At 38.5% G+C, this 16,121-nt stretch overlaps 1 protein-coding gene across 1 annotated transcript; it reads right to left on the bottom strand.

Annotated features, from left to right (window-relative positions):
* Positions 1-3,995: 3,995 nt before the first annotated feature.
* LOC140234074 (putative transmembrane protein 244) lies at positions 3,996-15,246 on the bottom strand. Its single transcript, XM_072314155.1, has 5 exons — positions 15,185-15,246; positions 13,484-13,569; positions 12,133-12,227; positions 8,495-8,620; positions 3,996-4,363 (listed from the first exon to the last, which is right to left on the bottom strand). The coding sequence occupies exons 1-5, from the start codon at positions 15,209-15,211 to the stop codon at positions 4,206-4,208; spliced, it is 492 nt and encodes a 163-aa protein (XP_072170256.1). The 5' UTR covers positions 15,212-15,246; the 3' UTR covers positions 3,996-4,205.
* Positions 15,247-16,121: the final 875 nt, after the last annotated feature.

The raw sequence follows: 16,121 nt of genomic DNA, 5'->3' as shown, positions 1-16,121 counted from the left end.
CACGACATAATACTCTACAATACATTGCGGAACAGGAAAACAGGAAATGTGACAGTGCTAAAGTACACATGTATTCTCAGAACTAGAAACATCGCTATGGCGACTGGTATGCATCCCCCATATTGCATGGTGTCTGGACGATGTGAGATGATAGTTTCACATAATTGGCAAAAAACTGAAATGACATGTTTGTCACAAATTTGATGTGTCTATTTTCCTTGGACTAGGTTTCCTTTGGCTGGATAGCTAAATTGTTTCAGAGAACAAGTATACGGGAATTTGAACATTTTCACTTGACCTTTGACCCCACGGCCAATAATTCTTCAAATAATCACAACTGGTAAGATCCCTCTTCATGACACTTTGAGCTATTTTCAAAATATGGGAAAAACTGTGACAATTTAGCATTTTTAAAATGACCTTTGACCCCATGGCCAAAATCTTTCCCTACAGAATCATTGTGCAATAATGTATGTATTCACCTAGTTTGATTAAGTTTCATGTATTGAGTAATCTCTAATTAAGGTATGGAGAAAATGTAGTTTCAGCATTAAACAGTAGAGTTCTACCATGATGATTATAAATAACTACACTTTTGACCCTCGACCTTTGACTCCATGACCCCAAATTCCCAAGAGAACCACTGTCAAGCAGTCTATGCATGCCATATGTACTAAGTTTCATGAAGATACCTTGAGCCATTTCTGAGACTGAAAAAACGGAATTTCAGCATTTTCACTTGACCTTTGATCCCATGACCCAACATTTTTTCAAGATAATTTTTGTCTGGTACAACTGTACTATACGTAGGGTCCTATACACTAAGTTTCAAGAAAATACCTTTAGACATTGCATGGATATAGGGGGAACTATTGATATTTGAAGAATTTGACCTTGAGGTGATGAGCACGTGCACCCAAGAGTTGATAGGCACAACTTGGTCCACTCATACGTACATATGTCCAGCTTCATCAGGATACCTCAAACAGTTGTTAAGTTACACTGTCCACAAAATTGATTATGGATGGACGAACGACCTGAAATCATAATGCCTCCAGGGACTTCTTGTGGCGGAAGCATAAAAAAAGAAAACCGACACTTGTTGCCAAATGGTGTACATTTGACAATAATCATGTCACAGACAGGACCTGCAATCGACAAACCTACAATGTACATTACTCTTATCTACTAAAGCCAATTAGAGCTCAGATAATACAGAGCACACGTGTACCAGGTATATGGTGCTTGTCACTGGGGTAGTCACTTACTGGGGGTAGTCACTTATTGTGACTATAAGCATGCAGCAACATTGCACACACTTTGGAGGTAAACCAAAGCAAGGGGATAGCTTGTGTGCATTTTTAGAGTTGATATTTAATGATCTGGTGCACACTTTTGATGAAATATTTTAAAAACTTTCAGTCAAATTTTTGTTTACCTTTTGAACAGGTTCACAGATACAAAATCTATCAAAAATGCTTACAAAAATAAAGAGAAAATTAAGCTTTAAAAATGAAGGCCAGAGGGGATTTAAAAAAAAAATCATCATAACATAACAGGTGCTTGACAAAAGTTTGGCAAAGGCACTACATATACTATACTGCCTGATCTTCTTGATAAATATAATGTCAAGACATAAACGGGTGTAAAATGCTGGCTAATGCCTTCAATGTTTGAACACTGTATGTACCCTGATAATGTAAACCAAAACTAGGAATGTCGCTATGGCGACTGGTATGCCTCCGCCATAATGCATGATTCTCCTAATAGGTCTATAGTACATGTGGACAATATGTGATTACATTTTCACAAAATTGGCAAAATATCAAAATTACAAGTTTGTCACAAATGTGTTGAATATTCACCTTACTTGACCTAGGTTTAATTGGATGAATAGGAGAGCATGTATTTGGGGATTTAAGGACTTTAACTTGACTGTGACCCATTCCTAAGTTTATGCATTGAGTAATTTTCAAGGTAGGGAGAAAAAAGTGCCATTTCTGTATTGAATAGTAAATTGATACCATTTTATCTGGCCTTTGACCCTAAGATTCATACAATAATCACTGTCAGGCAGAACATGCATAAATATGTAGTAAGTTTCAAGATAACTTGAGCCACTTCCGAAATATGGAGGAAAAAGCTAGTTCAGCACTTTCACTTGATCTTTGACCTTTTGACCTTTGAGGCAAAAAAAAGAAAAGAAAAAAAGGAACTTTCCAGAGAATCTCTATTAGGTTATACATGCATACACAAAGTGTTAAAAAAAATAATCCTGCTGGCATTGCATAAATATGAGGGGAAAAGTAAACTTTATAAGTGTTGCCTTTGACCTTTGACTCCATGAACCCTAAATTCTCTATATAATCACTGCCAGTCAGTACATGTATATATACTATGTTCCATTAAGATACCTTGAACAATTTCCAAGGTATGGAGAAAAAAGTGAAGTTTTAATATTTTTACATGACCTTTGACCTCATGACCCCAATCTTTCACCAGAGAATTTAAATTGGGTAATACATGTATAGACTAAGTTTCAAGAAAATATCTTCTGGCATTGCTGGTGGAAATAGTGAAATTTTACATATTTAACCTTGACCTTTTGACCTTTGACCTTGAGCATGTGCACCCAAAAGTTGATAGGCACAACTTCACCCCCTAATACACATACATGCCAAGTTTCATTAGGATAACTCGAAAGGTTTTTAAGATACGCAGTCCACAAAATTCATTACGGACGGACGGACGGACGGACAACCCGAAAACATAATGCCTCCGGCACCACTTCGTGGCGGAGGCATAAAAAACAAACAAACAAACAAATAAACTTTATATTGCAATATAGGAAAGTATTTAAAAATACCCATATTCTCTGATATCAAACAACAAGATGGCAATATGAATAAAAACCTTTGGGTCTTTAGGTCTTTGGGCAATTTTCTGGCTTGTCAAATATTTTGCCACCGCTCAGGAAGTTGCTGCTGGAGACTGAGAGACTCCACTGCTCATACGATGGGTAAACTCCCTCACAAGTGACCTGATGTTCATACGATCAGAGCCTAATTTGAATATACATGTATCTTTATTGTGTGTAAAACTTTGCTCAATTTCAGGACAGTGTGATGCCTGTATAACACACAAAACATCCAAGTAAGGGGCAGGACTTTAGGCTGCTTACTTAAAAAAGTCAACTTGATGGAAATTGCAAGATTGCAGGATTTTTGTTGCTTTATAGTTCTAATACTGTATAAGCTGTTATTTTTGTGAATTTCGCGAATCACGGTTTGATTAATAGCGAATTGAACAACACAAAAATGTCGCCATGCGCTAGGTTAATAATGCATGAATGATAGCGGCGGTGTCAATTCTGGAAAACAACATCTCGCGAAAATGACTGTGACCTCCCCATTTGCGAAAATATATATGCGAAAATAACAGCTAATACAATAATATTGGACGCTGAAAATATAATACTCATTGATATGAATATACCTCACACCTCACTCAAAACTCAAGTTCATGACATGATGTCAACAATGGTGTCACGCTTGTCACTGGCACGAGTGCACAGCAGTGCTTATAGTACAATGCAGTGGCAGTATTTGAAGAGTCACAATATCGATGTCATTGTCGGTCAATATCAATCAAACAAACAATACATGAAGGGATATTCTACTTATATTTCATTTTGTTTCCATATCAACTTATGAAGTATGAAACATGACAATGTCATGCAGATAATAATAATGTTAGTAAATTGGTAATAACATGTGTATACCCCAAGCATTATATGCTATAAAGTGCTGTATTTGAGCATATCTCTCTTCTCTGGCCAAATTGATTATCTAGACATCCACCGGTCCTGACGTGGCCAGATAATCAAGGTCCTATCTTACAATAAAAATTACTGAAGTGAAGTATCAGAAAGTGGCCACATACTACAAAATATTGTGGCACTCAACCTACGATACGTGTACAATTTATGACATCACAATATCCTCCTTCAGCATGAAAACTTGCAGATATTTGTTACAGAAGTATACGTCATTCTTATCACCGGTATTTGTTCAAGTATTAGTTGATTTGGTAGAAATATAAATTCAATAATGCTAAAATAGAATGCTAATAGGCACAATTTATTCTACATGGCACAATACAGAGTTATATACTCATAAGGCTAATAGATAAAACAACTTCATTGATCATGTGACCTTGCCATCACATTTCCCTTGCTGCTTGAAGCTCCCAGTCACCTTTTTCCTGATGAGGCCATTGGAGATTTCCCCAATACCAACCATTGCTAAGAGGCCAATGAGTATGCATACCCACCATTCCCAGACAAAGGGGAAAGCTAAATTCACTGAAAGAACAAAGTGATACAATTTACAATAAACAGGGATCAGTCTTGCATCTGTGCTTCACTCTTCTCATTAAACAGCATGCAAGTACCTGGGAAAGATGCAGGGTTAGCTTGCATAGTAAAAACTGATTTTGCATTCACTCAGGGGTACTAACACTCTCCTTTATGAATCTACAGTCAACTTCGGATACCTCGAATTCGTCGGGACCGAAGAAAATGGTTCGAGGTACGTGAAATTCGAGGTACGCGAAATTCGAGGTACGCGTACGTACGTCGAATTTTCTTCGACTTATCCGACGTTTATCGATGTTCAACATGGTATCTGTTATAGTGCCTACCGATTGTTTGCATGCTTGTCAATTGGAATTGAATCGACTTTTATGTGAATGAATTGAATGAAAATCGGAATTGAAATCAAAATGTCAGAAATGAAGATTTTGGTGGCCCTATCGCGCCACCAAAAAAAGTCGGATGTTTGCCTTTACTTTTGAAAATGAACAGCGGTAACAATCTGCTCCGTAAGATACTAAAATAAATGTCGGATGTTTGCTCATACTTTTGGAAATGAAAAACGATAAGACTCAGCTCCGTATGGTGCTAAAACTAACGTCAGATATTTGATTTTGCGTTCGGAAATGATTAAGGACAACATTCGGCTCCGGAAGACGCTGAAATAAATGTCGAATATTTGCTTTGACGTTCGGAAATGAAAATCAATATTCAACTCCGTACGATGGTTAGATAAGTGTCGGATGTTTCCTTATACTTTCGAAAGGAAATAACAATAACATTCGGCTCCGGAAGATGCTGAAATAAATGTCAGATGATCGCTTTTATGTTCGGAAGTTCCAGTAACATTCTGCTCCATACGATGCTAAAATAGCTGTCTGATGTTTGCTTTTAAATTTCGCAATGAATAACAGTAACATTCAGCTGCGTTCAATGGTAAAATTAATGTTTCATGTTTGCTTTGACGTTCGGAAATGAGTAACAATAACATTCAACTCCTTACGATGATAAAATAAATGCTGGATGTTTGCTTTTACGATCGAAAGTAAATGGCAATAACATTCAGCTCCGGAAGATGCTAAAATACATATTGCTTTTACGTTTGGCATGTTTGAAAGTGAATAGCAGCACGTTCTGCCCCATATGATACTAAAAAAAAGTATTGGATATTTGCTATTACATTTCGAAATGAATAACGGTAATATTCAGCTACGTTTGATGGTAAAATAAACGTCTGATGTCAGCTTCGACGTTCAAAAATGAAAAAACAGTAACATTCGGCTCCGTACGATGATAAAATAATATTGTCAGAATGATTCAATTAACTTTCGGAAGTGGACAGCAGTAAAATTCGGCTCCGTACGATGATAAAATAAATGTCGTATGTTTGAAATGAATAACGGTAATATTCTGCCTCGTACGATGCAAAAATAAATGACAGATTGTTGCTTTTACATTTGGAAATGATTAACGGTATTAACCCGCTCAGTTAGATGCTGAAACAAATAGCGGATGTTTGCTTTCACGTTTGGAAATGGATAAGGATAGCATTCAGCTCCGTAAGATGCTAAAATGAATGTCGGTTCTTTGCTTTTACATTTAAAAATGATTAACGGTAATATTCGGCTCCGTAAGGTGCTAACAGACTAATAAATGTTGGATGATTGCTTTTACAATAAGAAATGAATAACGGTAACTTTCGGCTCTTAACAATGCTAAAACAAATGTCGGATGCTAACAGATGTCGGCAAATGCTCCCACTTTTTCATTTCAAACGTAAGTTTTGACCTCCTGAATTTTTAGGTATCAACTTTTATAATAATCTATACGCCTATTTGCTAAATCTTAAAACACAAAATAAGATGATTGGATTTTCTGATTTTAATTTCGAGTAAATTCGACCACCAAAAAATAAAAATCAGTGATACTGGTGGCCCGATAAAAGTAGTGTGGAGCCCTGTCTATTCTATTCTTTATTATGCTCGGCCTATACTTCCACATCATATTCCACAATTTTTTCGGGGCCATATTTTCATAATCGCATTGCTGGAAAAAAAAAAAAAATCAGTGCTTGCGTTCTCGGGGAAGAATAAATGAAACATACTTCGTGAAAGGCAAAAAAAAAGTTAAAAAAGGGCACTACGCAGGAGATCGATGTTTGGACAGTGGACCGTGATTAATGCCAAAGATATAACTGTCAACACCCAACACCTACGCAGGTGCGCCACGACGGTTTAGAAATCTACGCGCGCGGTATGACTATCATGATCAAGAATTAAAACACAGTGGTTAAAGAAAAGAAGATGATGGGCAGAGCGTAGTGCTATCGTAAGCACTCCATTGGCAAGGGTGCTATGTGCATACCGTGTATGTATGTAGGTAGGTGTTTGGGATTTTTCTTGTCAGCTGTGTACCGGGTATTTCTTTGGGCGCGCGATTGTTCTGGTCGGGAATATTTACAGTCGAGTGTGAAAAGATTTGTTACGTCTTCTTCGCTGTCCACGCGTGCTTAATCGGAGATGCTGAGTGATGTTGCAATTCGATTCGAGCTACATGCTGGGAAAAACAATAAGTTAATTAAGATCGGGGCAGTAGATTTCACTTCGAGGTAACCGAACTTCGAGTTATTTCTTCGAGCTACGCGAATTTTAATACACGCAAACTCCATAGGAACAATCGGGACTTTCATTTTGCCCCCGAGGTAAGTGATATTCGGCTTATCCGACGTCGAGGTATCCGAAGTTGACTGTATATCCACCTATATTACACATTGTGTGAAGCAATTTAATCTCTTGCTGACATCTGAAATGCACAGGTAGGCACCTGCATCTCAGCATACTCTTTCCTAATCATTGCAATTCATGTATGTTCTTTGTGTATGGCAATAGAGACAAGAGACCGGAGATCTTGCGCTCACCCGAGTATCACAAGTTCACTGTCCACACATTCTTGCCGACTCTTACCAGAGAACATTGCAGACTTGGGGGCGTGGGTGGGGGCAGCTTTGAGGGCTTCTATGGGCGTATGGTGTCTATTTGCATATTTTATTACACTGGTCAAATACCTGTACCACGTACACTGTATTTAGAAAATTTGACTATGCAGTTAAGAAAAACAAACAAACAAAGATTTTAATGTAAAAACTGTACTGCCCCCATTTGATCCTGCCACACCCCTAGATCTACTTTAAATGACCTTGAAAGTGCACTCATTAATCTATTTACTCAGAGTATTTCCAGTTTTAAACAATGTATTTTGTGTGTGTGTTGTTTTTTTTTTTTTTTTAATAGGGCTTCTGGGTCTTGTATTGAGAATATTCAAATTTTTACCGTAGTGATAACGCACCTGGTTTGGAGACAAATTTGACCACATTTTGAATAAGTGTGTTGGTCCCCCCACCAACCCACCCCTGGATCTGCCGTGAAAAAAGTAGAAACTACAGTCACCAATCTACTTACTCATAGCACTAACTCAGCTTATCTCTTCTGGGTCCTGTTTCATAAAGCAGTTAGTAAGGTTACGCAAGACTTTACAAACGAAACTACAGTCACCAATCTACTTACTCATAGCACTAACTCAGCTTATCTCTTCTGGGTCCTGTTTCATAAAGCAGTTAGTAAGGTTGATCAAGACTTTACAAACGACTTGAATATGGCAAGCCAAGTGGGTTTCCTAATCATTGTTAATTTCAATCAATAAAGTTGAAATTTGCAGATGATGATTACTCTGATATGTCAGCACATGTTTTCAGTTGAAAGTTTATTTTTGTTCCCCCCCCCCCATGCTCCAGGGGGCCCCCAGATAGGGAATAGTGCCCATTTGTACAAATATATATTCCATATTCTAATCAATCAAGCAATAATACCTCCCAAGTTTGGTGAAAAATAAAATATGGCCACGCATTCTCACAAATAAGAAAATGTACAATTTAGGTCCCCATTTCGGGGGGTGGGGTGGGGGTGTTATTGATCCCCCCCCCCTTGTTCCAAGTTCTTTTGGACCTTAAAAGAGAGAAATTTACTGAAAATATACAAGCTTGCAGAAAATAGTGACTTTACATTAAAACATTGAATAAATCAAACAAAAGATTGTATCTGTAGACCATGCTGGAACAGTTCATACCTGCACAGACAACCAGGCAGTGAATAAAAGTAACAGTGACTGCATAGTCCCAAAGATTGTGTCTTAGAAAGGTGATCAGAGCAAAGGGCACTGCCAAGTATGTCAACTCCAATGATATAAAATCTCCTGCAAAGGGAAAATTGAGTCAGGAGTATTTCTATACATCAGGAAGTAATATAATGTATAAAGAAAAGAATTGCAAATGATGATGGTAAATGCTGCATGATGTCATTCCAAGTTCTGTATTTCAATATACAGAATGAATTTGGTATCAAACAGTCAATCTCACTTAAAAAACTCAAGCAAATCAAATACTTCTACATCATTTGACATCACACAACAGTACGAGTCTGATTTACACAGTACTAAGAGTTGTAACCGTTTTTTGTTTTATTTTGTTTTGTTTTGTTTTTTTGAAATTGTGTCCCTACTCTTTGTCTATCTACAGGTGTCATTTGTCATACCTAATACACTAAACATTCACACACTCTTGTGTAAGTAAATGGACCTCTGACCTTGTCTGACTTAACCAGTATATCTAATATACATCATCTTAATAAGATGATGTACCTATGGTGTGATTTTTGTTGTGATAGCTCAAAGCTGTGGAAAGTTAATAGTACACAATAAAAGGTGCTTTAAAGGTTCTCTGAAATACAAATGCATGTTGATTTGTGTTGATTTATGATACCCTCAACATCACTTTTGCGGTGAAACAAATTTTGAAAAATATTTCATATATTTTAAATTAATTTTTCTTCTATTTTTCTTCAGTTTACTTGGATACGCCCACAAAAAAATCCTTCCAAACCAATATTCCTGTTGTGACCTCATCTGTCAATCATTGCTAAAGTACTGATATGTGATAACAAAAGACATTGGAATACACCTTCCCTTCAACTCAGTATAACTTACATGTTTCTGTGATATTAATGTGACTAACAAAAGACATGGCGAGGGAACATGTAAGTTATGCTGAGTCGAGGGAAAAGAGCATTCAAATTTGGTTTGGAATGACTTTTTTTTTTTTTTTTGTGGGCATATCCAAGTAATCTGAAGAAAAATAGGAAACCAAAACCCAAACAGAAATGTGGACTGAGTGAACCCTCAGCAAAATTAGTAGTACACATCAGTGAAAGTGTGAGGAAAATCAGACAATTGATGCAAAAGTTATGAATTTTTAAATTTTGGTGTTGGAACCACTGTATGAGGAGACTACTAGAGGTTATGTCAGATGTTAGATGTCATGTGCGGACAACAATATAAAGAAAATATAAAGGGAATTCCACAAACAAACATTCATTTCTACTCATGCACTCATAGCACTAACTTCAATAGCTTATCTCCTCTGGTTATAGATAGAAGATTTGTAAAGATTTCTTAGATTTCATAATATCAACTTAGCTCTATAGTGGGAGGGTTGGGCCCCCTAGGGCCCCCAGGGGGAGCATGGTACCCATTTGATTTTATCTCCCTAAGGATGCTACCTGCCCAATTTGATGAAAATCCATCATAGAGTTTTCAAGAAGAAGACGAAAATGTATAATTTAGCCCCCCCCCCCACTTGGTCCCTTCTCCTCTCCCTGGACTCCAAGGGGGGGGGGGGGGGGGGGAGGTACCCCTGGATCCGCCATGAACAAATTTGAAACTACTTTCATCAATGTACTAATGTACTAACTCATAGTACTAACTTTGCTCTATCACTTCTGGTTGTACAGAAGAAGATTTTAACTTTTGGGAGGTTTGGGCTCAGGTGAGCTAAATGAAAAACTAGAAATGTCGCTATGGCGACTGATGCCTCCGCCATAATGCATGATTCTCCCAATAGGCGTATAGTACAATGTCTTCACAATGTGTGATCCATGACAGTTTCACATAACTGGCAAAATATTGAAATGACAGGTTTGTCAGAAATGTCTTGAACTGGGTTTGCTATAATTTTCTAAGAGTGCAGGTACACATATTTGGGTAATTTTGGGAAAGTTTATGCAATGAGTAATTTCCAAGGTACGAAGAAAGAGTGTGATGACGGTACAAAATAGATTTTTTTTTCTTTTTTTTTTTTTTGGGGGGGGGGGGCATTGAAACCTGGCTTTTGACCCTTAACCTTTGACCTTCTGGCTGGAAATTTCCCGGAGAATCTCCATTAGGTAATGCATGTATTAAGTTTTGAAACTAATAATGCAAGGATTGCATACACTAGTATATGAGGGAAATAGTAAAATTTTGAGGAGTTGACCTTGACCTTTGACCCCTGACTATTGACCCATGACCCCTAAATTCCCTAGATAATCCCTGCCAGATAGTACATGCATATGTACCAAGTTCCACGAAGATACATTGAAGCATTTGAGAGAAAAGTAATATTGCAACATTTTCACCTAACCTTTGACCTTTTGACCTTTGACCTTATGACATGAAACTCTCTCTGGAGAATCTTTACGCAGTAGTACATGTCCACACCAAGTTTCGAGAAAATACCTTCGGGCATTGCATAGATATGGGGGAAATTACAACATTTGTAGCATTTGACCTTGACCTTTTGACCTTTTGCCAATGTCACTAAAATCTACTCAACTAATTGTCCCATCATACATCATCCTTGGACCAAGTTTGGTGAAAGCTGCTTCATCCAATTTTGAGTTATCACGTAAACAGATAAATTTTAGGATTTGACCTTGATCTTTGACCTTTGACCTCTGTCCGATTTCACTGAAAAACTAATCAAGTAATTGTCCCATCATACATCATCCTCCAACAAAGTTTGGTGAAATTTGCTCCATCCAGTCTTGAGTTATCGCGTAAACGGATACAATTTCATGATTTGACCTTGACGTTTGACCTTTGACCTTCAGCCGATTTCACCCAAAATCTAATCAAATAATTGCCCCATCATACTTCATACTTGGACCAAGTTTGGTAAAATTCCAGTAAATATTACTCAAGTTATCGCGTAAACGAAAGCGGACGGACGTACGTACGGACGTACGGACGGACAACCCAAAAACATAATGCCTCCGGCACCACTTCGTGGCGGAGGCATAAAAAAAAGACCATTATTGATAGAGATTCAGCCATACTGTTACTGTAAGCACTTGTCAATGACATATCAATAGCAGGAAAAAACGTTTTGCCATGGATGAAGTTTCTTGGGTATTCAGCAAAGTGAAATAGTTACCATAAGTTACAGTGTATTAACTGCACTTTTTCCCCCACTGAAATGGGTCAAATTCAGGGAGCAGTTTACACACTGTTACAGCCAATACCTACTGCATGTCTGCATACAGTGTGCAGACAATGTTCAACATTTTAATGGAGGTGAAATAATTTCCTTTTCATTAGGCATTCTACTGTATATTTCCTTCTCCCCCAAACATTTCACTCAATTCAACCAACATGCTGGAAGCACCTCTGCCCATTGCATGGCAGTATCCATGCTCATCGGCGGGCTATTATCTTTTTTCCCCTCTATGGCTGAAAAAAAAGTGCTGTTAATATACTGTTATTTACGGTATCTGGATCTACTTAAAACCTTTGTACTACTACTATTTAGGAGTCATCTCGTAAAATAATTTGAAAACCTATATCCTTGATAAGAAAAATATCTTTAACATGAAAAGGGAAGACTATAATACTACCTAAAAATACAGGATCATTCCATCTTGTTGAGTTGGTGAAGATTTTATCATAGCTTTGGTAGTGAAATGGAATGGTGCCATCAAAGTCATCCAGTCTGCAAAGAGACACAAAAGTATCACTCAAATAAGTTAGATGGTAGTAAATGTGGTGGGGGTATTCAAAAGATCTACTGTATACACCATAATGACATTTTGCGGGGTTTTAATTTGTGCAAATTTTGCGAGTCCTGTGCTATTCAAAAACTTAATATCATGCAAAAATATAAACATACATGGACTGGTGTGCAGCACACCGCCCATGAAGAAAGGGTGCATGCTCCCAGTACTTTACTTTGATAAAAACAGTGGACAAACTCTTGTGCCCTATGGTGTACATGTAGAATGACCTCCCATACACCATGTACATCTCCTGAGCAAGTCTGACAAAAAAGATCTGTTGAGTAACAATCAAGTTATAGAACAGAAAGCATTTTTACAAATTTTTACCTGAGGGTGACCACTGAACCTGTGAAAGGTGGAACAGTGGAGGCAGCATTACCAATAGGTATAGATGTCTAAATTTAACTTTGACACACTTATATCACATAAAAACAAAATGGTCAATAATTTACTTTTTTGTGTCTAAAGACAAAACAAGCTAGGAAGCCATCACCAAAATCGATAGGATTCTTCATGTTACCATAATACACTTTCATACCAAATTTGAAGATGTAGCAAAAAAAAAAAAAAGGTGCTGAAAAATGTTTATCCAATAAGGGCGAGCCAATGGAGTAAAATGGAGTCAAAAGGGGCCTGAGCTTTCGATCCTAGCAGAATCTTCGTCAGAGGCAAAATGACAAACAGGCAGGGAAAGCAATCACATATAAGGACTTCACACAACAAGAACATTCAGGGACAGGCTGGGTACACAGAACAAAGAAACAAAGGAGAGGGTGGGAGGTCACGGGCAAGAAGCCCAACAGGTAAAGGGAGGGGGATTAGAGCAGGAGGGCAGACATGCAGACAAAAGGCAGAGGAGGGCGGACAGACAAAAGGTAGAGGAGGGTCAGTGATGATCCCGAGGACCATGGGGGCAACCAATTGGTCGTTACTTGCTACTTGTTACACTGGATGCGCTGTTGGTCATCTCTTGATGCAATGCAAGTGCGCAAACTCTTGCCAAGTGTGCCAACTCTTTTGCTACAAGTGCTTGATTGCATGTTTACATGTCTACTCTTTTGATACCAAACATGCAGCCAGTAAAAACTGTTATACAGCTCTTGACCAATGAGATACAATGTAGCACAATTTTCTCAACCCGTTCTATAATCCCCTTTAAATGTGTAGTGTCAGTATAATCACAAACTCTTACCTCAGAATTCCATGAAGTAAAGCTGCAGCTATGTAGAATGTTGAATAAAATGTAAATAGTGCAGCTAGAAGTATCAACAGGATCTCCTTTATATCAAACAGAAAAATAAAATTGCACATAGTAGTGTCATTCAAATTTTCAATAAATTAGAGAGTTAGATTACATAAGAACAGCACAAGCTGACCAACATGCAAAGTAAAAGGATTTCAAGGATGTGTGTAGGCCTACTGTTTCATTAGTAACATGCAATGTTCTCTCATCAGCATAACAATATTGAGAAAAGACTTCAGGCCATGAAAGGATTAGCACCATGGGCACCTTTCCACTAGGGTAACAGCTCACTTTATCATAATCCCCATTAATTCCACCTTTAAATCACAGAAAGTAGAGTCTACATTTCCTTCTTCTTGCTGAAGAGTACACCCAAAATTTCATATTAAGTTCAGTACAACATCTATGATGAATCGAAATGGTGGGTAAAATTTTTCCATCGAGACCAATCAGGAGCAAAAATTTTTCAGTATCATTCTAAATGTTAAAGCATTTCAAGAAATAATCTCTTTTCTTTAATTACTGTAGTCTTCATAAATGTGTAACCATATCTGTCACCAACTGATTACAACATGCAATTCAACTTTACTGAAAAGAAATGCATGAAATTGATTTATTTATCACAGGGTCGGATCCAGGAATTCTGTACGGGGGAGGGGGGGGGGGGCGTGATTAATATTTCTGTTGCCACTTCCGGGTTTCATTTCATTTTTTTTGTTTGTATTTCTTTTGTTTTTAACGAAAAATAAAGGGGGGGGGGGAAGGGGGCGTGCGCCGGTTGCGCCCCCTTCTGCATCCGCCACTGTATCACATCTTGATCACTCTAATTTTGACCCTTCTGACAGAAATTTTTGTAACGTTGAATGCCACACACTCGGTGCAATTCACGCAATGGGGCTGTGAATTCACAAGAATAACAGGTACGTTCTACGCTGCTATTAAAAAAAAAAATGATTACCGAATTTTAATAAATGTACAAACTGTGGTCATTGGTGGTGGGACCTATTTCACAAGTAAATTTATACCGATCCATTTAAAAAAAAAATCCGATGCCTTCACAGCAACAACATATTTAAAAGTAACGACAAACGTTACGAAAATATCCAATGGCGCATACAGCCATTGGTATGGCTGCCTATATACCAAGGAGCTAGGTTCACTAATAGTAATACCTCTCCTTGAACATACTAGATACAATTCTTCACTATTATATAGACTCTATGATTATGAAGGACTTTAGGTTCTATCACAAGGCCCCTCAAGGGTAGTCATGGCTCATGCAGTAAGTATACATAGCCCAGTCGCTGTATAAAATAGCTTCGCACGCACAGCGTCTGGTCGGGCTAGTCATGCAGTCGACAGAAAGATCCGTCTGTCCGGAGGAGTCTTTTATATTTTTCACGTTATTGCTCTCCTCCGTAGAGGCCTACGGATCCGTGAAGCCAGACGCAGTCTCCGCGGAACATTCCCCGACGGCCAGATACCGACTGATCTTTCGGTCAAGTCATGCAGATGCACGAAGACGACGACGACACAAATGCATTTAAAATAGAATAGGTGGGACTACTAGTTCTGCCGTGAACATAAGATGGCTTCTTGCCCATTTATTGCTCTCCGTTTATTAACTTCTCATGATAATTAATGTCATACCTTCACGATTTTTGATCTAGCAACCATTCCGATAGAGATGAGGAGTGACAGTCCACGGCTTCCAGCTCATAAACACTCGCTGTACGAGTGTCCAACGCGAACACGACAAAGAGTATACTCATCTCATGGGCATGGCCGGGCCGCGCGTAAACAAGGTTCTACTTTTGTATAAAATTAAGTTGTATACACGTACCTACTTTGGTAAACAAGCTTTGAAGTCGGTATTTGTACGAACGACGGGAATAATGTACAAACGTCTCGTCGGAAAATACATGTATACAAATCTCGAATATTGCATCAACGGAGTATATAGGCCTACAAACGTCTCAAAAATCTCTGGCAGATTTGCACACCTCTAGCAGCAGACTAGTGCATCTTTTATGGTGATATCTACTAGTATATGACTGATTTATGATTCGATGTGCGCCCCCGCCTCCCCCCCCCCCCCCCCCCCTCCCGAAAAGAAGTGCTCTGGAGACATTAATGACTATCTGCCAAGTTTGGTGAAAATCCATCAAAGATTTTTCAAGAAGATGCTGAAAATGTGAAAATCACCCTCCTCACCTCTCAACCACCCCCCCCCCCTCCAATCAGGGCACAGTCACCCATGGATATCCGCCATAATCAAACATGATTTCAGTCATGTGGCCTATTAAATGTCTTCATACATAGCAGTAGTTCAGGGGGGCATTTCATGAAGCGTTTTGGTCGGATATTTTCTGACAAGTTGTACAAGGCATGGGCGTAAATCCCGGGGGGGGGGGGGGATGGGGGCGAATCACCCCCCCCCGAATGGAGGAGGGGATGGCCTGTACAATCATTCCCCACCCCCCCCCCCCCTGAAATTTGAGGGGAAAAAGGGAGGAAGCAGAAATGTGATTGTATCAATTTTGGCATATTGCATGACGTTCGTACGCCCGCCTCCAGACAGGTAACA

The sequence above is a fragment of the Diadema setosum genome, chromosome 10 (assembly GCF_964275005.1).
Source record: "Diadema setosum chromosome 10, eeDiaSeto1, whole genome shotgun sequence".
Classification (NCBI taxonomy): domain Eukaryota; kingdom Metazoa; phylum Echinodermata; class Echinoidea; order Diadematoida; family Diadematidae; genus Diadema; species Diadema setosum.
This window is presented reverse-complemented; position numbering and strand designations above follow the sequence as displayed.

Coding starts and splice junctions, on each gene's coding strand:
- LOC140234074 (XM_072314155.1), bottom strand. CDS start 15,211: ATGGTTGCTAGATCAAAAATCGTGAAG. Junction 13,570..15,184: donor CTAGATCAAAAATCGTGAAG/GTATGACATTAA, acceptor TTTGATATAAAG/GAGATCCTGTTGATACTTCT. Junction 4,364..8,494: donor CTGCCTGGTTGTCTGTGCAG/GTATGAACTGTT, acceptor TTGTTCTTTCAG/TGAATTTAGCTTTCCCCTTT.